The 26,749-nt window shown below is 40.6% G+C and overlaps 1 protein-coding gene across 5 annotated transcripts in view; it reads right to left on the reverse strand.

Annotated features, from left to right (window-relative positions):
• Nucleotides 1–26,749, reverse strand: part of LOC117426709 (smoothelin-like) — an 82,615-nt gene that overhangs the window by 53,009 nt on the left and 2,857 nt on the right. For all 5 annotated transcript variants that reach the window (XM_059033261.1, XM_059033258.1, XM_059033259.1 and 2 more), the window contains one exon: nucleotides 1,590–1,750. In XM_059033261.1, coding sequence (XP_058889244.1) covers nucleotides 1,590–1,750 — 161 coding nt within the window. The remainder of the gene's footprint in view (nucleotides 1–1,589; nucleotides 1,751–26,749) is intronic.

The raw sequence follows: 26,749 nt of genomic DNA on the forward strand, positions 1-26,749 counted from the left end.
GAGACGCTTGTAAAATAAAATTTGGCCCGGGCTTCTCCCACTCTCTCCTCTTTCCAAGCTCGCTGGGTTTGCGTGGAGTATGGACGGGAATATTTGGCATTCCTGTGGTGCCAGAGAGCCTATAGTTATCAGAGAGAGAGCGTGCGAGTCATACTACAGTATGTGGACACTACTGTATGCGTGATTAAGTGTATATTTGTTTCTATGCGTGTCACTCTATGTGTGTGACTCATAATGTATGTGAAGTGTAGTCATTGAAAGGAATTCAGAGTAATCATACCAGTCATTTTTATTAATCACTGGTTTTCTGTAATTTTAGGCTGTGAAGTTTAAAGATGACTCTCGCACGGGATGCAAAGAGTCATCTTGTAGGATCTCATCATTTAGACAGAAAAAACATTACCAAAATAAGTTTACTAATTTCTTTATAGTACTGCTACATATCCAATGATTGAGTGTTTATAGTTACATTGTGTCCTTAAGATAATATAGAGGTAATGTCACACTCCATTTGCAGAAGAGACAGACTTTATAGACCTCAACTCGGTCAACTACCAGAGAGAGATCATTATATTGGAAGAATATGTGTAAAATAGACATCAAAAGAATCGTTCAAGTAGAAAACTGGAAAGAATTTAAATCTATAAATTCTCTATGCAACCTCATATAATCCTCACCACACACTGCAAGCACTTGCTCCAAAGCGACCTCAAGCTTACAGTTTTATTTTTACACCAGCCCACGCCCCATCGACAGCACCGGGTCAAAGAGGAAGCCCAGAACAAACAAATCAAAAATTGCAGGCGGAGCGGTTCACTGGTACTGTATTAGAATCCTGAATCCACATCTGGGTGCAATCTGAGAGAAGTGAGAGCAACAGCAGCAGGACTGACACCCACCCTAGCCTGGGACCCAGCTAAAACCAGACATTAGCGGCAGACTCGCAGCTATATTTACCAGCCTGGCTAACAGGGGACAGACTCTCCAATAACAAGGTTCCAGTTTCCCAGATTTCACTTGCAAATTGCTTTACCAGAGCTGCGGTTGACGGGAGAAGCCATAACCAGCCAGGAAGAAGAGGCAGAAATAGAAATAAAAGTTTAAATGGCATGTCATGCCACTCACAGGAGCTAAACAAGCATGGGCCATCTCAGGGTTTAAGGATAGTCTTATTTTTTACCAAAATCTATTTTACCTTGGTTGCTCCTGCTTAATGATGATTCCCAACTTCATCAGAAGCTTTAGTTTGCGTAGGCTTTGCAGGCGGGTTGGTCTGCAGCTCAGGTTGCTGGCTATTTTACAAGATTGGGTGACTACAGAGCTACACCAGGGCTGCATCAGGTTATATTTCTTTGACAAGAAGTGGCAGCTTGGTCAGTAGATGTTCTCAAACTGCTAAACCCTGGAGGTGAGGCCCAGCCTGGGAAGTCTATCTGGAATAGTCAGGTGTCTGACCAGGAACGGTCATTGAAACACACCAAGGAGAACCATCTCCAGCCTGGTTTTCCTCTCTAACCCTGCAGGAAAGCCTAGGCAATGCAGCGCTCCCTGTGGGTCCCCAGCTTGCTGTGAGCAGAGGGGCGTCTCACCTGATCTGGTTCTCCTTGTTCTCCAGCTGCTCGCAGTTCCTGGCGCCGCGGAAGCGTTTGAACGACAGCGCCGCCTCCATGCCCTCGATCTCACAGCGGCGGATCTCCCTGATGGCACTGCGGATCAGCCGCCGCTCGTCCAGGTCAGACGTGCCATCGAGCTGCAACACAAACACATGAGGAGACATGTTACACAGGGACCAGCCAGCACACACACACACACACACACACACACACACACACACACACACACACACACGGAGACAAGTTACACAGGGACCATTCCCACACATGTAAACAATCTCTTTCTGTCTTTGTCCCGCTCAAAAACGGCAGTTAATATTGTATTTTTATTTATATGGGGCAATTCCATTGAGTTCACAGGAGCTTCCTGTTGGCAGCGACCTATGCATATCAAAACACTATAAACAATCCCTCTACACTGAACTGGAGCAATTACAAACATGCTTCCATTGCATAATACAATTAGGTGATGCGTCACAGGCTTTAAGTTATCCTGACGAGTTACTGGGCCTTCTGCCAAACATGACAACATCTATGTGCTGATCTAAGCATCACAAGAACCATACCCCTGTCCTGAAACTCGCATGGAAAAGATACCAGCAGTTCAAATAAAGTCACCCTACAGACACTGCTAATTGTGATGTGGAGACTCAGGCATACTCTCTTCAAACCAAGACCCATTTTCTCCAAACATTCCTGAATTAGAATTGTAGTCATATTAAAACACCATCTCTACTGAAGAGTGTTATGGAGAGTGTTTCTAATGTTATGTCCTACCAATTGTACCTGTTAATGCAGACTAGGAGAGCTGCCAGGTCAGGGCTGTCGGACTGACTTTACTGCAGACAGCTGCATTAGTAGATCACTGGACAGCTTTAAAGACTCACCTGCCTAACTGAGAACAAAGTGGTTTGTTTTACCCTGTCAGGGAACAAGGGGCCAGCTGGGATTTCTTCCAAACAGAAAACGACAGTCCAAATGTGTGACCATGAAGTGTGATAAATGAATTGTGAAACTCATAAACTAGCTAAAAAACATACTGTAATGCCAGCCCACAATCTCATTATTACAAGTCGCAGATCACATCCCTACAAGGAGAGCACAAGGGTGAAAATACAACTTTAAGGGAATTTCGCTTGGAAACTGTGACTTAGGGGGTTACATATCTCACAAATACGTATTAGATGGCTTAAAAAGAGGAAGCAAATGTGCACCAATGTGAAGGTACTATAGATAAAAAATCAGCTGTGGTATACTGTAGATAATTCATTAAACAGGTGGTGTAAAATGTTCCTTTGCATGTATCAAAAACAGTACTTGAAATGCTGCAACTGAACATGACAAAGCCAACATATACAATACCTTATATGTAAAATAAAAACTAAAATTGCCCTGTTGCTAACATACTGTATAATAAACGTACCTTGCTTCCAAGCCAGGAAAACTGGTTTCAAATTGTAACACTGTTAAGGTTTGCCACATGTTGCATTTTTAAGGTGGTGTGTCAGCATTTTATAATAAGTATTATATTGTCATTTTTGTGATTGACAAGCCCAGATAATGATCACATTCTGAGATTTCAACCCTGGGAAATTCGTCTCAATGTGCCTATTTGGTAAAGAACAGTACAGTTTTTTTTAAAAAAAATCCAGTCACTAACACATCCTTGAACTTCCTCCCTACCTACCCCCCTCTTGTTCTTTTTACAGTACAAGACGTTCAGAGCTGGAAAAAGCTGTTTCTTAAAAGAAGACTTAATTACAATTTGACAGTCCTAAAATACGATGCCAAAGGATTTTCTCTCTTCCAATAAATCTCTTTTTAAAGTGTACTACCATTGAAACGGACAGAAATCAGTACATTTAATATGTCATGTATTTGTATAGAGATGACAGCTCGTTAGATTTATGGCATGGCTTTTGACAGGTTTACAACTGGATTTCTGCAACACAAGCAACAGCCAACAGAAAAGTGGATACTTCACATGGTTTGGACCTTTTTTGTAATTATACAGTCATCTTGGGAAACTGGAAGACTTTCAATAATAATTAAGGGTTTGTTGTTGTTAACTTTAATATTGGGCTAACTTTAAAAACTACTTTGACCACAGAAATATGCTTGAGACCCAAGATCAGTCTCTCACACCCCAAACAGCCGGGGGGTGCTGATATGAGTAGCCAGCACTACCAGAGAAATGGTCTGCTGCTCAACTGCAGAATTCCATTACATTGAACTGCAACAGACAGGTGTAGCATCCTGCTTGGTGCACATCTGTATTCTGTATATATCTGTGTGATTAAAGTGTGTGCAGGTAACAGGTTGTGACTGGTTATGACGTGTATGACCCCTGCTGGGGAAAAGAGGTATATGAGCATTATTACTGCGCCCCCAACCCAACCCACCATCAATTTAAATCTATATTTTTGTTTTGTAAATGTATTGCTCATGAAAGAAGTGGAACAACGCAAGCCTGCCCCTTACAGCTCTTCAATTGCGGGCTTCTCTCAAGCACACACTGGGCAAATTGCCACTTGCTTGCATCTCAAGCCTTTCTCCTCTGGAAGCCTGTAAACAGCAAACTATAATAAAGCACAGTGAAAGCAAGGTAAAGCTTAGGCAAGCATTGTAAAGAGAAGCGAGTTAAGATAAAGCATGTTAAAAAACATGGCAAACCAGGCTAACCGATGGTAAATGCATAGTATGGGGGAAATGCATTGTAAAGCTGCAAAAATAACACAGAAAACTTTTACACGGGTGTGGACTCCCAAACTTGCTTCACTTGTGTCCTCATCTGGAGATGAACTCCGGCCCACAGAGACAGACACAGGAGTGACCTTGATACAGGACACCTGAGGACATGACTGCAGGTAGTTGTTCATTTTTTAATTTTTTTTATTACAGCTGGTTTCCTTGTTAGGAGCCGCTGCACACTGAAATGTTCTTTTCGTAAGATCTAATGGCATCAGTCAGATACACAAGTCTGAGTGGTTTACACCGCATTGCTTGTTCCAGGCTGACTCAACTTTCCCAGTTTGAGTTTACTTTGCCTAATATGGTTGAGGTTGACTTAAAATAAGCACATTTTAAAAAGACAGATGTTGTAGTTTTATGCTTCCAACAGTAAACTATTATCTCATTTTTCCGGACATGTCTAGAACGAAATTAAACACTGTTTAACCCTAGAACCACAAAGGATACCCTTATCTTCTAGGAAACATTTTTCTTAACCCAAAAATATTCTCTTGAGTTACACACAAAGCCATGTTTTGAAAAACAACATTGTTACATACATTGCAGAGTCTGACTTGGTTTTTATATAGCATTTAGAATCCTTTTTAGAGCATTGCTGTCCTTCATTTGCACTGCAGTAGTACCGCTTCACAAAGTGCAGCCATATTTTCAAACACAGGTCTTTAATCTTATATTTTTACAGGGAGCTTTCTAATTTTTTTATTTTTTTTTTTACAGCTATTGGTTCATTTTCCCAGATTTTCACATCAGATTTGGCCCAACAAATACTGATTTCTACCATTAACATTTGGTTAGTGCAATACCAATATGTCTGTTTAATATTATTATTATTTGTTTATTTAGCAGATGCCTTTATCCAAGGTGACTTACAGAGACTAAGGTGTGTGAACTATGCATCAACTGCAGAGTCACTTACAATTACGTCTCACTCGAAAGACGGAGCACAAGGAGGTTAAGTGACTTGCTCAGGGTCACACAATGAGTCAGTGGCTGAGGTGGGATTTGAACCAGTGACCTCCTGGTTACAAGCCCTTTTCTTTAACCACTGGACCACACAGCCTCCTGAATAATATACTGTAGTACTGATACAGGTTAATAAACACCAACTTTACATAATTGACAAGATAGTCGTTAGCATTCACATCAAACAAAAGCAGATGTTGCTTTTGCTGTGAAATGAAATCTGTTCAGCTGTTTTTGAATCACTTTAAATAAAACACTGATACATTACTGGGAAATTTCATAAAAAGAAACAGAAATGTATAGAACAACAGTAAGAGCACTAGATGCAAGTAAGTATTCACTTGTTGTTTGACTAAACTGCTATCAAGTTAATTTTACTACTGCACCACTAGGCATTACAACATTACTGTACCGTGTCCAAAACACTAATGAGACGACCAAGCAAAGAGCAAAAGTGGAAACCAGCCTGGAAAAGCAGCATGACACCAGATGTTAATTACTCCCTAGAGGCTCAATACTATGAAATGCAGTTATACTGGGAAAACAAACCCACAGAAGGTACTGCAGGTCAGCTGAGCTCTATAGCATGCATACTTCCTTAAAATCACTCCAGCCTGCAGCCCCCAGGTTATCTGTAAAGCTGGGGTTTCGGCAGTGTCCTGACAGCAGTTCATCCTCCCCTCTGCCCACACACTGACCCCACTCTGAAGAGGGAGGAGGGGCTACACTGCAGAGTAATGGCCCTGTTAAGAAAATAGGCACTTCCTGCACATTGCCAAGAGGATTGGCTGCTTTGACTATAAAAGGGCAGAGGAGGGAAGAGAGCACAGAGGTCAGTGTTAAAAGAGAGGATGACTTCTAATGACAATCAAATCCTGGCATTCCAACATCTTCCAGGAAAGAAAGATAAGACGACAGAAAAGGCCTGGTGGTCTGGATGAAAGTAGCCTGACATTCAGGACATATTGCACTGTACAACAAACCACAACAACTTCAACACTGTGACGCATTACTTAACAAACAAACTGTTGTCAACATTCAGCCAGATCGGGGTGTATTCCCACATGTTAACAATCTGGGAGCTTACCCACTGTTCTGCCCTGATTCCTTATGTAATCTGGTAGGTATATTCAATTGATCTACAGTACACAGTGGTGGATGTTTAGACCACCTCCATCTAAATCAATACAAAACTCCCTTGTTACAGAAACAAATACACCAGCAAAGATCCCTTTTACTATGAGGAGTTAGTCATCATCCTTTCTGAATGACTTCATGTATGAGGATCTTTGTGTTTCGCTCAGTTGACTACATGCTTTTGTGTGCTGTGTAAACACCCCATTAGAAGTAGGACTATACCGGTGTCTTTACAAAACAAGGCCCTGCCCCTGAAGCGGCTTGAGTTACTATTTTGGCTTCAGAGCGGAAACCACTGAAATAGTGAAAATGTGGGTCTGTTTATCCAGATATCTCCAACAAGGTCACAGCTTCAGTGGGTCTTCCTTGGCCTTCATCACTGCTTGGCACCAATGCCTAATTCATAACACCACACATGATGAAAGCTCATCTATACCTGTACTTCCTGTTTATACCTGTACTTCCTGTTTATACTGTAAAATTATATCTATGCATTTCAAAAAATATACTAGTAATGTTGTGAGAACCGCTGTTGTACGTAGGTGATCAAAGATTAATATTTTGTTAAAAAACTAAAATATGTTATTCCACTAAGGCAAGGAAACGCTACCTGGCCTATTAAGCCTGAACATCATGCTTGTAAGCAATGTACATGCAGTACCATTGATAACAGCCACCCCCAGTCTAAACATACCCGCTGTAGCGTGTACAGTAATACAGATACGCAGCCCACTATCAGCTACAGGAACAGAACAATCTGCCAGTTTCCAATGCCAGTACCAACTAAACAAACAGTACCCTCCACAAGCCAATTCCCTGAACACAAACACCACACACATCAGTTAACATGTCACCATTTACTAACAAAGTGGCAGATAACATTTTGCTGATTATCAGCGGAACGTCCATCCTAATGAACATACTTCCCTTTTTTAAATCTGTTGACATTTCTGCCAATTTTCAAAAATTTTGAAGAAAATGTAATTTTTTTAGTATAGGAATGTACAGTATTCAACCAAAAAAACAATGAAAAACGGTCTGCAAGATGAGAATTCTGCCTACAGCGATGGCCAAAATATTTGCTAAGGAAATATTTTATGAAATGAACTTGCTTCATATATACCACACAGTATATTCTGCTACTGTACATTATTTTCCCCATGTGCATCGGATCCCATGTATCACCACTACTTTATATCCATTTGTTACTGCGGACACCAACTTTAAACTAGTTTGTGTTTAGCATTATGAGATGCAATATTAACAAATAGATATTGAAAGGTCATATTGTTTAAAGATGGGTGAACCAACTTCCATACTACATTAAATGTCTTTGGTCACTTGTATGCACAATTCCCATTATACACCCTTGTCCTCTCAAACCAGGAAATACTACCATTGGGCCCTATTCACAAAACTATAACTACAGTAACTACAATGCCTCTCCTGGCAATGCAATACTTAACTCCTGTTTCTCAGAAAAAAAAAAAAAACCTGCTGGAAAGACCTATCCCAAGTTCAAACAAGAACCCTGACCTATCAGCTGTCAGAGATTCAAACAAGTTCCAGCCCACTAAGCAGCACCTTTGAGCCCCACATACCGGTTGAAGGGAAACAACGGTGTTGGCTGTTCAGGGTTGGGGCCGTGCCAAAGCCTACAGCTTCTGTAAAACAGCAAGCAGGCTGCACAGAAAGGTAAATAATACACACCTTTCACTCCAGCTCACAGGCGTCACAGGATACCGTTAGAACCCAGTCATTCAGTGAGGTAATACAGGCCATACAAAAGGCTAACACATTCCTGCCAATGGCCGTTTGCTACACAAAGTGCCCTCAGTGAGGTTTAGACAAGCCAGAACAGTTTTCCAGAAACTATCAGTTATATTTGGGTCAAACTGACTGCAGGTTTCAAATCTCAAACTGTAGCCCATCTTTCCTGTAGAGCTCACTGGCTTTTGGGGCAAAAAGAGGCTAAAGAATGACCAGGGAGCTCAAATAAAAGACTGTATCCTTGAAGAAGTTTAAATTACTAAAACTACAAAGTGGATTAAATAGAAGCAGATAGAAAGAACAGGTTTAACCAGAGAGCGTTTGGTTTGGCTATATTTACTCCTATAAAAAAGAGTGGGGGCATTGACTAGCTGGGAGAGGCCAAAACAATCCAAGAGTGCCAAAAATTCGACTGCCAGAAGGGAGTGTTCAATATGAATAATAAAATCACCATTAAAATCCTTTTAAATTTAGGACACAATAGAGATAATGGATCAGCAAATTCAGTGAGTATGTATCAATATTGTTATCCTTCATCTCTGTCCTTATATGAACTCTTCTCTAATGGTCAATATTCCAGTGCTGCTGGCTGTCGTTGTTGAGAAATTGAACCAGTTTTGCTGTATGATTTTTTTTTTTTAAATGTAAAAGATTTTTTTAAATGTGTTGCAGTTCAAACCCATACCAATGGTCTAGCTGCAGTCAGACCATGTGGCCCACAGCAGAGATACAAGGATGCGGAAGTCTATTGTATCTACATAGCGTTGTTTTTGAAATATTTGCACATCCTAAAAAACAAGTGAAGAACTAATCAATGTTCAGCTCGATTTAAACAAAGGGGACCTGCAATGCTAACGCTAGTAATGTTAGGGACAAAAGAACATATGGGTTTGAGGGGTAGATTTAATTTGTGGAACAGTATTCCAGGCACAGTGGTTGGTATGAATCTTGTTTCGGTTCAGATGGCTGGGGTCTGGGCAGGAGAAAGCTGTGTGTTTGTGGATGCCATCCATCTCTTACTCTACCCATCCTTCCTGCTCCTTCTCATCCTGTTTTCCACATGATCGATTGTTTATCTGGAAGACTGTGGCTCTGTGAACCCAGTGTCCTTATAAGGGCAAAGTGTGTTTGTGCATTTAGGGGGAAAGACAGGGTAGCGGAGTTCAGATCCCATGCACTTTTATTTCAGTCCTCCTTCAACCCGAACAGTGTTTATACTTCAATAGTTTTCCTGGCCCATCTGCTAAAGCACTGACCACTTGTCCTTTATAAACTTTAAATGAGGTAAGACTATAGGACCGTTCCAGTGGAACACATTCTGGGAAGGTTTTAATTACCATTTGTAGTTTTTGATGCTTAAACCACATGTGATGGAGAAAGCAGTTCCAAGCTAGGTGTCATCTGCATACAAAAGAACTGTAACTTATCCTGACGGAATTGGAATTGGAATTGGAATTAAAAAGGGAATTGGAATTGCCCCCCCCCCCCGCCCTGATAAGTCATTGATGTATGAGGTCAAGTAAGCCCTGTTTGTCCAATTGGGCTGGAATGACCCATATTGAACTGTATACCAGGCAGAATCAACCTCAGATCATTAGCTGCTTTTTAAATGGTGTTGTACAGGATGCCTAAAACGTGTTAGTCTTGAAATAACAAGTTGATTGGACTGCTAATGCTCGGCACTCTGCTGGTTAAGGCTGTGGCACTACATTTTTACAGACGCCCGTTGCAATCTAATGATGACTTCACGTGGGTGGTGGAATCCAGCGATTTCATTTGATACAATTCAGTAATTAGAATTGAGAACAACAGACCCTTATTTCAGATGGGCCGCATGGCAAGAACAGAGCAGAAAATACAGAAGCAGGTTTTTATTGTGGAGCCAGGACAAGAATAAGTGGGTGTCCATCTTGCAGTCTCGGATTCCACGAACTCGAGTAGGGAGTTTTATTGTCGGATCAGAATTACTGCCCGCCTGTCTGTCTGAAGCACAGAACTATGCAGCATCTGTCTTTTTCAAAATGTGTTTATTTTTGATGATTGTCAACCATTGTGAACGATCTTCGCTTCTTTGGGTTCTCTTTAGCACAATTACTGACCAACACAGGAACTTTGTTTTTAAGCGCTGCTGCGCACATTTTATTTTACACAAAATAAAGATAAACAAAACCAAATCCTTTTCGGAACACTTACTAAACATTTATAAATTCCCTAAACTAACCAAACTGGACGGATACTCCTCTTACCAATTAAAAACACAAACACTTGTCTTTACACCGTCGACAAGGTTAAAACAAAAACACACATCTTTTTTTTGATTTAGCTTCTCCTTCGTCAGCCCTGACCGCAGAGTTCCCCCACCCATTTATACAGGGCTTTATTAAATTAACTTGGAGCCAGGTGCTTCAAATTGGAAAGGAGCCAGGTGACTCCCCTCTGCTCCTGGTAACTCCGGTAGTCCTGCAGTCCCCTCTTAGACTGCAACTTTTCTACTTTTTTCCCCCTCCTCCCCCTATTCTGCCACATCTATTGGTTAAATTAAACTGAAACTGGGAAATTTGGCATTGCCTGCAATACTAAAGCATGGGCAGACATCTGCTGTAGGCTGCAAAAAATTATTGGAATTTCTGGTTTTTTTTTGCATAATTTTTACATTAAAAATCAATTTAATATCTGTGTGCCAACCAACAAGCAAAACAGTACATCGCTGATACTACGTACAGTCCAATACACTGTACTCTATCCTGATGATCAGAAACAGGTGCACACTGACTTATTTCAATTTACCATGCTGAAAGAAAAATATCTACCATTATTTCTGTAAGCTTCTTGTACATTTTGAGATTTGTTTCCTGGATATGCAAACTGATCCCTCAATAGCAGCGATTCGAAATGGACTCAAGTATTCTTATGAATGGAGTCCCAGAGCAACCAAGGGGCAATTATTTATTTTTTTCAACTGACTAAATTCAACCTCTGAACGGTTGGCAGTGATGGTATACTATACAGTAATCCCCTTTTGAATCTCTGCAACAGCACCAGTCTCACTTAAAGACATTTGTTTCCATTGCCCAGTATTGCTGTGCTCAGAAGCGTTATTCTTGGCTACACAATTAACAGTAATTACAACAAGAAGTAAGGTGAAGATCTTTACTAGTAACTCGTGCTTATTACACGTTGGGTCAGGAATTTAAGATCTTTGACCCCTAGACCCCAGCTAAAGTACAATGTATTTTCCTGTTTTACTAGCAGTGTTTTACAAACCATCCCGCATGACCGAGACCTGCAGGAAGATGTCATTGAATGCTTCTTTGGATGACCAGAACCACCCCGTCACTAAATTGCAGAACCAAAATAAGAACATTAGCATCATTATATCTGTGGGGCACAGTTAAGTTAGCAGTTATAGTCCAGGTTCTAAGTTGTTTATATAGACTTTAAAATTTGGTTCACTTACAACAGCCTAGTTTAATGAACACCAAACTATTACTCAACGGAGACTTGAAGCTTTTGTTTCTTAAAAAAAAAAAAAAAAAAAAACTACTGGAGCCTACAACTCACTGTAAAGTACAGGACAGGAAAGAATGTTGCAGTATCTCATAGCAACAGGAGAGATTCCACCCACCCAGCTGACACATGTGTCAGCTAGACCGGAGCTGAGGATGTGTGTCCAGTTAAACCACGCAGTGTGCTAGCCACTAATCTTGCTCCTGCACACACACACCACTGGAAACTGACATCATTCTGAAATATAAAGTCTAAAAATAATTGATTACAACACTGCTCTAAAGAGGTATTTCAGATATACATCACAAACTATAATCAGATGTAATCTTACAAGTTGGCATTGCCAGAAACTGCTCAGTTTCGTCTGGCTGAAAGATTTATAGTCCACTTGTTTTCCAAGCAGGCGCTGTTTATACCCCTTGTATAAATATACAGTCTCCCCAGTCGAAAGCAGTTTAAAAAGGTCAAATGTATAAGAAATGAAGTCAAGTGGACCTTGAAGTCTAGTGCCTTCATCAATGTACTGATTGAGACTGTTTGTGCTGGTTTTATTGTATCACATTAGGAAGGGCTGGCCCCTGACCTTATATTAGGTGTGAATATATCACCCAGGACATAGACATACTGTAGAGGTAGACAGTAGATAAGGGTGTAGCGATACACGACTGTGGTGAAACAACACGTATCACAATATGCTGGTCTTGATACAACTGAATCACAATGCATGTGAAGGTCCTGATGGTCTGCTTGTATGACACTTAGTAAGATCAAATGGCTGGTTAACGGTTTGCCTGAAAACCAGGCACAATCTCAAAAACTCTTCAACTGTATTAACTAGAAATCCAAACCAAACCGCTGTTAGTATCATGAACGGCCAGTGGGATTAATTACACAGTACCCTGAGGCTGCTGGATCACCTTTTGCTATTCAAGAGCATTCCAGCCTGAAGACACCCTGGAGAAACTGTCATTTACTACAATTACACTCGTCAGCTGGAATCTGTTTTACACAGCTGACATCTTTTGACACCCTGTGAATACATAATAGAGCTTCTTGGAGGATCCAGTAAATGGCTGTCAACTGCACATCATTAGGTAGCTTGCAATCAGGTCTCTCTTAGTAAGTGGCTAGCTGCCAGTTATGCATATCCAGGTAAGTGGCTGCAATAAGACAGATCTATAGATCCTAGTCCACCAGTTGCCTTGATAATGAGGCCAGTCCTGATTTATTTTTGTTTTTTTGGAACTACCTTGTAGAGGTGTGATCCCAGAATGGTGGGGTGCTGATCCCACTCTAAATATGCTCTGGCCAAGTAGAGCCACAACTTCACTGAATCACTCTTTACCAGGATTGCCCCTATAAATAAGTGGTTGGTGCAATCTAGGAGGAATATACTGCTGTGCTGTAAAACCCTTTTAAAAATCCAGCTGCGTCTTGTTCTGGCAGGGTGTAGGCTGATGAAATCAACTCCTAGGGCATCAACACTAGTCTTTTAATAGATTAATATTTCAAAAGCTCAATTACAAAAAAGTACATATTTGTTTCTAAAATGTATCATTAAACTGAGCTCCCTCTCAAGTTGCTGCACATTTTAGCCCTGGCTATCAAGAGACAACACGTCTTCCTGTGGAAGGCCCAGCAGCTGAAACGTCAGGCTACTGTGTGCTTCATCTTCAGCAGGCAGTTCAAGTTTTCAGCCCAGGTTGAGAGTCACGACTGTATAGTGCATTTTCAGACGTTCCGAGCTGGAAAACGGAAATCAGGAAGGCCAAAACAGCATTTACTATAAACAAAGACTTCTTCAAATAAAAATTTCATAAGCACGTGTAGAACAAAAAAATCCAATAAAATAAAAAAAAAACTTAAGGAAATTCTATAAAAAAAACCTAAAAGAAGCAATTTTGGAAAAGCAATAGGCCTATTGTCTGATCTAAATTTCAGCTGTGTGTGACTATGCTCAGGGTTTCATATTGCTGTGGACACACAGTGAGAGATTGTTTTTTTTTCCTGATTTCCAAGACTGAAGGGGACAGTTAACTCCTTATTTCAGGGCTGACCGGTAATTTAATTGGCTCAAGTAATGCAACGTTCTCAAAGATTAAATAGAGACATTCTACATACACAGTATTTGGGAGTGAATTGACTTTTGTTGCATTCCAATAACAATTGTGACTGTAGTCAGAAAGAGATTTGGCAAGTACTGAGAATGCTATTCAAATCAAAGAGTGCACAAAAGTTCTTTTTTTTCCAATACTTGGTGAAAAGTGATCCATTCCAAATCGAAATGTAATCTAAAGAAGTCCCTCATTTTCAAGGAGCGCATTGTTCTGCCCTTCAGGCTCCTGGTGAATGAGAAGTAAAGCATTCCTAGGATGAGAGAGCGCAAAGCAGGGCTCAATACAGGAAGAGACATCGTCAAACACCTTAAACTTCTGAAGCATCAATCAGATCAACGCCACACAATTCCACATTTTGAGATCCAGTTTCTAGTTTCCAGGTTACCTAGTCATGTTGTTGATGCTGAATCACGTGGTTCCTTAAGACAAAACTTGACAGTTTTGAGTTTATTTATTGACTAGCACTGTAGGAACCAGACAAGCATAGACGGTCCAAATGGCCTCCTCTCGTTCGTAAATGATCTTACATTGTTACATGGGTTCCTTTCACTTTTAAAATGTTCTAAAGCAGTACCTTTTTATTAGGGCAATTGAATTAACCAATTAAACTAGACCGGTTTGGCTTTGGTTTCATTTCTAAGGCTTCTCTTTATCACCTTATCTTTCATTGGCCCCGCCCTGGTGTCTATTACAGTCATCGACCTGAGCTTTCTTTAAATTCACTTTGCATTTTTGATTCACCCCAAATCTGCCACAACAGCTGGCTTTAACAATGTATAAGACTTGAGTCAGAAAGCAGCCGAGAAGTTTGCAAAGTGAAAACATCAATATGTAATGCTTTGTTCCACTCCATTACCAGGCTATAATCCGGTATTCTGGTGTCTGAAATCATTACCCTACTATGATCAAAGCATCTGCACTGTGAGGCTGATTTCCTTAAAAATGAACAAGAACAGTTCTAAACTGGTACACTAAAAGTCATCATTTTATTACCCCATTCCTCACTAAGTGGCTGCAGATACAAAGTAAAAGTATTGATGTGCAAGCAATCTTTCAGAAAAGCACAGTTTAAATCCTTTGGGGTTCTAAACTGGTTCTATTCCTCACCAACATTCTTTAATTGCCAGCCTGAAACACTCTTAGAAGCAGAACAATGAAAACTCATTGGTGTCTGAGGCCCCCTTTAAACCAGAGGAATAATACCTTTCACCCTTCCAGTGAGCTGCAGACCCAGTGAACCTGAACAGGCCATTTGTGTAGTGAAGCACTGGTGATTTTACTCTGGCCAGCCAGCACGAGGACACACAATCTGTGCATGTTTATCATCCACTTCACACAGAGCTCACAGTGCTAGAGAGACTGGAGAATGGGGCATGTCAGTGATCAATAGGGTATAGCACCGAGAGCTGAGAAGGGAGTTTGTGCTTTTTATTCTTGAAAGCCAAGCCTTGAATGAGAGACTGGACTCCGAGACAGAAGAATGATTGGTAGACATTTAGTCTGGAAAGAAGTTTACAACTTTGGAAGAATACCACTCAAGAAGCAGAGATTCTGTCATTTTCTATGCACCTGTCGTGGCAGATTTGGAATTCATATAAAAATTACAAAGTGAACTTATGGAAAGCTCAGCAAATGAGTACAATCTGAGACGCCAGGGTGGAGCAAACACAAGATAAGGTGAGAAAGGGAAGCAGGGTTTGACATTAACCATGGCCTGGCATCCAGGAGTCAGTAGTTATGAAGTACCACAGGCCCAACTAGGTGGGTAACATATTTTAATTCTATAATGTATATAGCACGTTGCTTCCGTTATAACCCCCCCTCCGATAACGGTGTCATTGAACTAGTCCAAACTTTCTCGCCGCACGTCGTATTTGTTGTACAGTCAGAATCTGAGACTACGTATTGAAGTGCTGTTGGTAAGACTCGTTACCTCGACATGGCAATTTTTTACAACTAAGCAAACGACTTCACTGATAAGCCAAAAGTAAAGCATTGGAATCATTAATGATAAAGAAAGAAATTATGAAAAAAAATGAAGATGAAAATTTAGGGTGGAGTGGAAGAAAGACTTAATTTGGCTTCATGATGATATATATATATATATATATATATATATATATATATAGGGCCAGTAAAAACACTACCTCAATGGCCCAAGGGACCAGTAGTTAAAAATCTAAATGTGGAGCCTGAAAACATTAAGAATTAAAACTGAAGCCAAACCAATCCAGTTCAATTGGCTAATTGCCTTAATAAAAATGACAGATCATGGTAAAAGTGAAGGTCAGAAACTGAATTGCCATTTTTGGAATTCTGCCCACCACCATGAGCACCAATATGTTTTCTTACACACAAATAACAAACAGGTCAAGCGGTCAACCCCAGATCTGTCCTGTATCTTTCGAGCTGCGAGTCCCATTGGGATGAACACTGCTTTTGTCTTATTTATCATGCAAATCAGAAGCGGTGGGGATTCAAATCCATGTTCTCGTGGATTATTTGTCATTTATTGACCCATTGGGCCTCACAAAAGTGTTCCCTGTCTGCTGTTTTTCCCTTGTAGGGCCAGTTTTCATCTTCTCCTTGTCCAATCTGCGTGTCATCTCCTGTTACCCTGGGACCACACTTAAAAAAAAAAAACAATCTGTCATCTTAACTCTGCCAGGAAACTTTTCTACAACTCCCTCAGCAACTGGGACTCGAATCAGCAAGTTGCTCCATGTGTTTTCAATCAGCCGCTACTCTGGGATGCTGTGAGGTGAAGCTTCTCTCACAGTCACAAAACCTGCTGCTGAATGACATACAGAGTTTTCATGCATCCACGCTGATAATACGCCAACAGCCTGCAGCATTTCCCATGCTCACAGATAGGCAGTCAGGCTTGCCCACCATTAACTTTAAGAAGCGCTAACCAGGACTCACTGGCAAGAAAGGGGTATGCAGGGCGATTTTTTATGGTACGTTATGAGCCCCTATTTAAGCAAATACACTTTTTAAATTAGTTTAACTGTGGTGGACCCTAACATTTATAAACCTGATATTTTATAAACCTCATTAAACTGTGTTTTTACTGTACATAGTATTGTTAATACAGTACAGTATGGTGTTCTTTAAAATAACCCTAGGTGAAAACCCCAGGTGTATTAACAAAGAGAAAAGAGTGGAGGAGTTTAGATCATTAAAATAGACCCCTAAAAGAAATAAAACCATTTTAACTGTACTGACAAGCACAGCATGGTAATGATAGGGGGACCAGAGAGAGCACTAATGAGAAGTTCAGATCATTTATTTTAGAAACCAGGGTTATCACTCCTTTACCTCCAGACATTTTGGCAAACTGTTAATCTCTCCAGAACAATAAATGGCACATCCTCCATCTGCCTCATAAAAATTATGTCACCCCAACCCCAAGTCTTTTGAGAGAGTTCCAATAAGAAATCAAATCCTGGCATAAAATCCACAAAAGATGTTTTCATCAGAAGATGTTTTGAAGGACAATACTATGAACACATTCTAACAAAAAACAGGTTATTAAGCATATTAAAAACAGGCCCAGTGTTTATGAAGCCTAATCCAGAGCCTACAATAACCTGAAGCAGCACTTACCCTGGCAGACTCAGACAGCACGTCCTGTCACTGCACTGTGCAAACAATACCTACTTAAATAAACTGCACTCCTGAAATGTATTATTAATCTTCATCCTTTTGTCCAGTTTAAAACATTTCTATATAAAGTAAAAATGTACTTTATCGTTTATATTTAAATGTCAGCACAGCAAGAGACCTTCAAAACAATTTCACAATTGAATCAGGTGTGATCTCTGTGATAAATGGATCACAAGCAACATGCCTAACAAGGCTCTGTTAATGGTCTCACACCCAGTTCCACTTCTACACTCACTTAGGTTGTAATAACTAAATACAAGTTGCTTTCCTGCCCTGCCCTGCAGTTTAATCCTGTCCCAAATATTTCTACGCATTTGTATTTACAGTAAAAACAAATCAGTGTGTACAAAACAGGAAACACACATACAAGCAAACCTGTACACAGTTTAAGGTTTAACCTTGCACCTTGTTAAAAGCAGGTGTGCAAGTTATAAAACTAGAATTTGTTTTTTGAAGGTTGGCTTGACTATTATAATTGCATCTTGCAAACTAGAGGATACGATGCCAACATTTAATCTGCATGTAACCCTCTGGAACCTCGTCAGATTTTGAATGGGATTAAGATGAACCACAAGTGCACAGATTCCTCTGAATCACTGGATTTGGCATGGACTGTGCCTCGTGTAGCCAGCTTTTTTTCGTTACCACGGCAATTATGCCTGCGTAGTGGCATGGTCTCACAAATGAATTGCATATAAAAAGGACTATGTGCGGTAACGTTGGAACAAACATGGATTTCAAAATTCAGATTGTATTTAAGCTTTTTTTCGGCTGGATAGCAGTATTTTTGGTATTGAAATGTTTCGTCATAACATGGTCATTTTGACTTTCAAAATACAGTTTAAGCAATGCATGTGTGTACTGTACTAGTTATCTGGGGATCATTTTAAAATATTGCAAAGCAGGAAAACGCCCAAGTGCAATCAAACCCAAACCACTTGTTTGCTGTTGCAACCCAAACCGTCATTCCATTCCACTCCGCAGAACAGTGAAAGGTAAACAGGACGGACCCACCGCAATGTTATAATTCACAAAACACATTGAACCAAAACTGTTTGAAACTATTTCGACAGCAATACAAAATCAATGCCTTTTTCAATTGGAAAATAAGTGATCATTTAACGCCAATAATTGACAATAGATAAAACATTTATAAACCAACCACTTTATGTTCCTGAAAGGTGTTGTCACTTTAATGTTCCATTGTATAAATACTGGACCCAGTACTGCTTACTTGACTCGGTAAACTGTTTCCTGCAGGCTCAGACAGGCTAATATGTTTCACTGGAGCGTAGAGAAGACTCCATACCTCTTAAGGAGAAATGCATCCCCTGCACTCCCCATCACAACCATTGCAGGAACAACAAAGGTTGTTGATGGTGTGACAACGGATATCCTTCTGAGACCAGAATTGAGCTGCTGCTCCCGTACAGACTGTGGCTTGCTGTGCTTTGAAGAAATATTCAACTGGAAGAAGACACTTGATTAGCAAAACGCATCATCTTTTGTTTCAAGGTAGTTTACCATTACTCCAATATAAAAGATCCCTCTCAAGACAAATGCTCCATTCAGGACCATACTGAATCTATTGTAACATATCCAGCGTTCGACACTTCTCATTGTAAGACAATTGGATTCTTAAGATGGAAAAAGAGAGAGAAAAGAAGGAGTGTGGTCTAGGTGGCACAGTGGGTTTATTCATGTGCTAGCCTTTTTATGCCTCTATACCATATATATAAAAAACCCTGATAAAGGCACCTTTTAATGTGGTACGCGAAAACAATAAATCTTGTGTGGTTTGTGATGCCCGCGTGACGTCTTTACACAACCAGATTCCAAAGTATGAACAGGTGCAATAGCAGCTTCTTCACAGGAGAGAGAGAAAGAAAGAATGGAACTATGGTAACTATGGCACAGTGACTGCATCTGAGGGCAGGTGTACATGTTGAGCAATGCAGGTTAGAGTTAAGACAGGTATGAATAGAGTCTATTCTGAGCAGATAATGAGCAGGTACAGTGGTGTTTCAAACAGGTGTGAATGACATGGCTCAGTGTGACACCCAGACAGTAAGCAGACAACTCTTCAAACAAGAGCTAGGCAGCCTACATGCTGTGCTGTCACACACAAAACAAACAAGTCACGCTCCCCACTGGACTTCCGTACTAGGAATGTGGTCACTGCCTCCTGCAGTGTTGTCATGATCGTCTACTTGTAGTTTCTAGTAAGTCGATGTGATATCAGTCACATGTAAATAATGGTAAAAACCAGGCACTTATTGGATTCTGAGTCACAAACAGGGCTGGAGTCTATTCCATTTCCAATTCCTTTTCAAATCATTTCCAGTGCCAATTCTAATTCTTTCAAAGGAATTGCAATTTATATTTTAGAGACCTAATTACTGTGATTGTTCAACTGCTTTCATCTGAAGCCGATTTATTTGACCAGCCGTAACTTCAACGGAAGTAATTTGTTGCCACTGAGAGAAGCTCATTTTAACAGAAGACTGTGAATTTCAATTTTAAACCAACGATCTGTTGGAACTGATTAAAAGGGAGTGGGAATTGAAAAATAGGAAGTCACAAATCAGGTGTTTATCAGGAGGGGAGCTATTATGATGCAGATCTACATCATTATGTCTCAGTTTTAAAAACAATGTTGTTCTCCATTGTTTATCTTGGGGGGGGGGGGGGACAGACTGAAGCAATCAGGAATCCCAGAAGGTGAGGCACTGGAAAGCAAACACACTGTACCTGACCCACATCCAGAGCCCAGGTCAAGGCAGCGACAGACTCATGGAGATGAATGAGATGATAGGCAGAGCCTTGGGCAGCCCTTGGGTAAAGTGCAGACCTGCCATGGACTCAACACTTAAACAAGAACTTTTACCTTAACTCTCTCCTTTTAGGGCATAATGTTGCCACTTCTTTTGAGACTAGTTTGTATGTCAAGTAAGTTGTACATTAATATTGGACATAAATCCGCAAGACTGTTTTCAATTAAATCAGTGTATAGATCTCAAACCCTGTAACTATGTTGCACACTGCTACCTTGGCTGCTGTTAAACGTCTGCCAAAAAGGAAATAAGACTATAAAAATATGCAAGATAACAGAGACGTGTCCAGTAATCTCAAGTACACAGACACAGGCATTAGCCAAACATTTGTTAATTAACTTTCTTAATGTCTAAACTAAAGTAAAGACAGGTGCAGTCTTTGGTCAATGCAATACTCAAGCAGTTTATTTTGTTGCAAATACTGAACACTGCACAAGGTACAGTAAGACACATGGATGAAAACACTAACTGACTCACATGCAGGTCATTCCTGCTTCAGTGGACCAACAGGAGTTACTCAATCAATCAAATCATTATCTTTGCTGGAAAGCCCTTAATACATTGTTAGACATTATTTCTATTGGCCATCACAGGTCATCAAAATGGGACAACATCTGCCCTGGCCCCATTTCCCAAACACCTGTGGGCATCATTAATCACAAATGGAGGAAACCCCTCCCAGAATGATATCCACTTGAGTTGAAATGACCCATTAAGAATGAAGGTCAAAGCAGCAAAGGAGATGGAGAGGAATGAGAAATGCCAGAGCGAAGCTTGGAAAGTATTTGGGCAAAGTGCAAACTAGTCTTGAACTTATAGTAATTTATAGTTTTTTATGTTGAATTTGTTATTTTCCAGACGAACAAAAGTCTTGATCTTGAGTAAAATATCATATTTTTATATTTATAGAGGTCTGAAAGTTAAAGTAGTATCTCCCAGGCAACAGCTAGAATTCTGGCAAAATATATGTTACCACTGGGGGGCTGGACTTGGGTGGAGAAATACATTGGAGGTAGTCCTTCAAATTTCAGGTTGTGGGTTGAGGATCCATTTGAAGGAGCAAGGTGATATCTAAGTGTTTCAATGTTCAAAGTGAACATCATGCAAGTCGATCACGTACAGTGTGCTCATACTGTTACCTGCACACAGCAATACAAACCGTATCGTATGAACCAGGGGCTGCATCCAGGTCATTCCAATCCTACCTGCAAACGCTGTCCTAACAGCTTGGAGGTGGGAGAGTTAATGATGCTCCACTCCAAGTAAAAAGGACAAGCCCTTCACGCTAGGCTATGGCTGTCTGGTTTATAAATCAACTCACTTGCACGTTTAGCACTTGGTTGCAACTTCACTTCTGCTCATTAAAGTAAATTCTTAGATAACATGAGACTGATCTCCACTACTGCTTGAGAAGAATGAAATGTAGTTCAATGCGATTTACAAGTGCCTACATAATCAATCTGTTCCGCACTCCAGTGGGGTGTTGATTTATGACTCTATAGCAAACAGGCTTTCAATTATGCAGCTCCACAGTTCTGGGCTGCAGGAATTCGATGCACCAATATATTGAAGTGTCACCATAAAAGTTCAAACTAAGCTAATAAACTGTTTAATCGCATGCCTTGTACTCAAGACCAATGTGCAACTGAAACTACTTTTTGTGAAAGGAGTCCTTCGGTGCTGAACAATAGGCTGACAAACCTTTGCAGTAATAAAATAAAAGTTAATAAATGATGTAATTGTTACATACTAACCTGAAAAGAACCAAGGCTGTAAATATCTGCATTCAATAGATTACACTTTTACAGCGTTATGGCAAGACTAAGAGTTACTAATCCTGGAGTAAGTAAATAAATAAAAATCAATCAATTATAATATTAACATACGATACATCCCCCGCCACAGTTACAAAACAAAAATCATGAAGATCAAGACATGAAGTACAAATCCAGTGATAATCAAGGTAACAACATCGAAGAAGTGGATTCATTCACATACTTGGGTAGCATTGTTGACACAACAGGTGGTACAGATACAGATGTCAAAGCAGGAATTGGCAAAGCTAGGGCAGCCTTCATCATGCTAAACAAGATCTGGAAAATCAAGAGACATTTCAACAACTACAAAACTCTGCATATTCAATTCCAGTGTAAAAGCGTTACTGTTACATGGTGCAGAGACCTGGAGAACAACTAAAACCATACGCAACAAGATCCAAACATTTGTAAATAGATGCCTGCGAAGAGTACTCGGAATATGGTGACCAGAAAAGAGGGAGACCAGGAAACACCTGGTGAAGAGACATAGCAGCAGAGATGGAGGCAGCAGACTACACTTGGAAACAACTGAGGTTACATGTGTGGTGGAGAGGTGTTGTCCATGGCCTATGTTCCTCGATGGAATGAATGGCTTAACTAACTAACTAACATCCCCTGCCACGGCTGTAAATACAAAATGAAAGCTGTGACCATCATGAAGAGGTATACACCACCACAACCTGGATGTACATGTACAAATAGAAGTGCGACATACAGACAGGCTCCTACATACATTCTCAGATTCTGCTACTCTTAATTGCATAAGGGGTTCTCGAATATGCATTGGAACAAAGCGGAAGCACGGAGAGGTAGCTGTTCAGCCCCATTGGTAGTACAGTAATCCAGACAGGTGTGCAGCTCTGGGCTGTCAAAAAGCACAGTTAACCAGGTCTATGAATACACTTTAATATTATTTTTGTCTCTCTCTGTGTTCAGGTTATAACACCTACAGTACTAATGTATTGCAGCTGATTGCATCAGCAAATGGATTAGAGCTTTTATTTGGAATCTCTGGAAGTTTGGAATAAATGGGCGGGGCTTGTTGTTGAAGCCGTTAGTGATGTGGGGAGGCTAGGCAAGGCTCCAGGGTGTGATCACGCTCACACACACACACACACACACACACACACACACAGAGCAGACCCTGTCCCGGACCGTCGCTCCTCAACACCACCCACCCAGCACAGCCTTCAGCCAGAACAGCTGCTCCGATGAAAAATAAATGCCAATAAAACTTTCACAAAACCAGCAGTTAGAGAAAATTCACTTTGGCATGTACAGAAGGGCAGGTTTTTGCAAACACTTCCCCTGACAAAAAATCCTGTTAAGAATCACACTCTGATTAGGAATGCTGTTCAAGATTGAGTTAGCCCAGGTACTGTAATACCTGTAATGGTTACACACTACTTTAGTGGAAAAGCATGCTGGATAGAGGCAAATGTTGGAGCCCCAGTACACAGCAGCTCTGAAGAGAGTATTACACTGTTGAAGCATTGGTCTTCTTAGCAGATAGCTGTAAAGGTGTGTGGGTTTGCAATATGCTCCTGGTTTATGACACCCACTTCAATGAGTTACACACACGAGGACGCTTTGGATAGATCGACCTCTGCCAGCCACACTGTGGGGGAATTACTCAAAACAAAACACTTCTTGTCAGAGAAATATTTTTATTTTGTTCAAATTTAAAATGGAACTTTCTTAAAATGACCACATAGAAGGACCCAGAAAAATTAATTGTTTCAAGTTTATTAATGGACTTTTCCATTCAAACTAAACCCAAGTTTTCAAAACGTGCTGATCGCGGGTTATTGAAGTAGTGTGAACAGGGTATTAGAGAAGGCTGTTTGAGCATCGTCTACCTCGGCTCTGCAGTGATGCTGTGAAGGCATTGAGTGACAGAGCTTTAATGCAAGGGGCAGTACAAGGAAGGGCCAGGCTCCTTTGAAAAGAGCTGATCAGACAAGAATATCAAAACAGAAGAGACTTCAAACTTCAAAGTGCATTAAATGACTCGCTGCTTTCAAACATCATGACTCACAATGCATAGAGGAGGAAAGTGTAGATCTCTGAAGTGCAACATTCAGGTCATCTCTACCACACCTCCTCTAATCAATATGGTATGAGAACTTGTCTTTATACATATGTGTCCTGTTCTAAAGGAACCCCAGCTAGTAGGGTAGGGGTTTCTACTTGTCATGCAACCAGTGCAGGTTTTTTGAATGACCTTGAAATGTGTTACTGAAATGATCTGGTGCCAGCAATCAGGCTAAACACCTCCATAGTTACAATACCTAACAAAGTAATGTGATAAATATTACTGGTCATGTACATCAATGAACTATCCTAACTGTGCAGTTTTTAAAAGAACCACATGTTACAGCAAATATTTATTTTCATTTTATAACATATCTAGAACACAGCCACTAAGTAAACCATTGAATACACACAGGTGAGATATGTTACAAGGTGGAAAACAACTAGAACAACAGTTCAGAGCACCTGAGAGCACTTCAGAGCACCTGAGAGCACTTCAGAGCACCTGAGAGCTCTTCAGAGCCCCTGAGAGCACTTCAGAGCACCTGAGAGCACTTCAGAGCACTTCAGAGCCCCTGAGAGCACGAACCTGTTTGCTCAGATTGTTGGCATTTAATCACTTTAGCAACACTTCAACAGGTTACCTCTATTAACTAGGTTACATAACACAGCAGCTAGTAAAATCAACAAGACATGCAATTATAAATCCTGTAGTACACACCTGGGTATAATTACATTACCAAATGATCTTCAATGGCAATGCAGCAATGGCTTTGTACAGTGCTGGCAGCTGCAAGTTGCCAGTGAAATGGTACCACATATTTTGATATGTGGTGCTGATGCAGTACTGTACCTGGAACACTGTGCAAAATTTGCTCCAAATGTGTTGCTGTTTCTGGTTTTTGTGGTTTGCTAATGTCTGCTGGGGCGATATCCTGGTATCATAATGGTATCCCAATAGGGGGTTTTTGCAACGCTACTGCATTAGCGAGAGATTTGTTGCAGCTTATGCACTCAGATAACCTAAGCTCTGTGACTCAAGCCTACGAAACAGGATGTATTTGTAGAAAACAGTCTTCCAAGATGTAATTGGGCCTTTCCGAAGCTGGTTAATGAGTCGTGCATTAAAGATCAGAACTGTACATTGTGTAACACTGAAACTTATGTCATCCCACCAGGAAGTGAGTGTTTGTTTCAGCTTTCCGTCTCCCGATTAATAGCCTGTCTGGCGCTGCTAACAGATAGGATTCTTCTCACACTATATAGATCCTCGTTTACTTGGCAGCTCAGTCATTCAGATAGTAACCTGGAGAAGATCCAGGTACTGCGCACAAGCCAATCAAACCTCTCTCCCACACAGATCAAAGGGGCAGCCATATAAGGCAATTATGGGAACCTCGCTCTATACTGATCAATCATGGTTCTGTTACAGGTACAGTATACTGACTTTTAGGCTGTGTCTAGACTAGCGGTGCCAATCTCTGTACCCTTTATTATAAAACATGCAGTGCCCAGGACAGTAGCACCACAGTGATTGTTCCTCCGAGCACTGACCTAGGATCATTGAAATGTACGGAAATAACACTGCCCCTAAGATTGATCCCAGTAAAACATCAATATTTCTTTCTACAGCCAAGATTTAAATCAGTGAAACCCCAGCCAAATTCTCAATTTCAGATCGTTGTAAAGAACAAAATAATTCACCATGCTGCTTGCATTCTCTACATAGGGCTCTTGCAATTTTGAAAGACGCATTGCAAACATGTATTTTTATTTTAGAACATGAGATCCGGTGTTACTGTGGTGTCAGTTTGCATGTATTACTTTCAGCTAGTTTTTTTACGGTTTCACTTCCTAGGTCATTTCACCTCAGTAGTATCTTCAGTGTCAGAGCATGTTACTGGCTACAAACCATGCCAGCCAATAGCTTACAGAACATAGTACACAGTGTGCTTCCTCCCTGTGAGTTTTCATGAAGTCTGAAGATATCCCCTCAAGTTTTCAGTCACACCAAATTGAGTTACCAGTATGTCAATAAAGAAAAATAAAAACAGCTTGGGTTTATTATATTGAATGGGACCAGAAAGAAGTGCCTGTGCCCTTTTAACAACTTCTGTAATCTACTAATCTAATCTGCTCTTTAAATAATTAGTTTGGGTAAACCTGTCTGACAGCTTTCTGAAACGTGGTGTAACAATGGCAGGAAAAACATAGTACAGGGGCTTTGGTCTTAAATACAGTACTGTATTCATCAATGCCTTCTGGCTTTCAAATATTCAGAGGTCATAATACAATAGGTACTGTATCACAATACACACGATATAGGTGAGGAGCTACTTTGAATGACATGTCCTCTCAAGTGCCACAACTTTGCTCTCTGAATATGATCGCATCTGATGGAGTTCGCGAGAACGCATGCTGGGAGTCGCACTTAACAAGGTTCTCATGAAAAGAATAAGGCTTCTGTGCAGATAAACAAATAGGAAAATGACCAATCCTTAACTCCATCCCCGTTTCCTGCTCCTCGGCAGCTGTAA

This window comes from Acipenser ruthenus, chromosome 11 (genome assembly GCF_902713425.1).
Source record: "Acipenser ruthenus chromosome 11, fAciRut3.2 maternal haplotype, whole genome shotgun sequence".
In the NCBI taxonomy this organism is placed as follows: Eukaryota; Metazoa; Chordata; class Actinopteri; order Acipenseriformes; family Acipenseridae; genus Acipenser; species Acipenser ruthenus.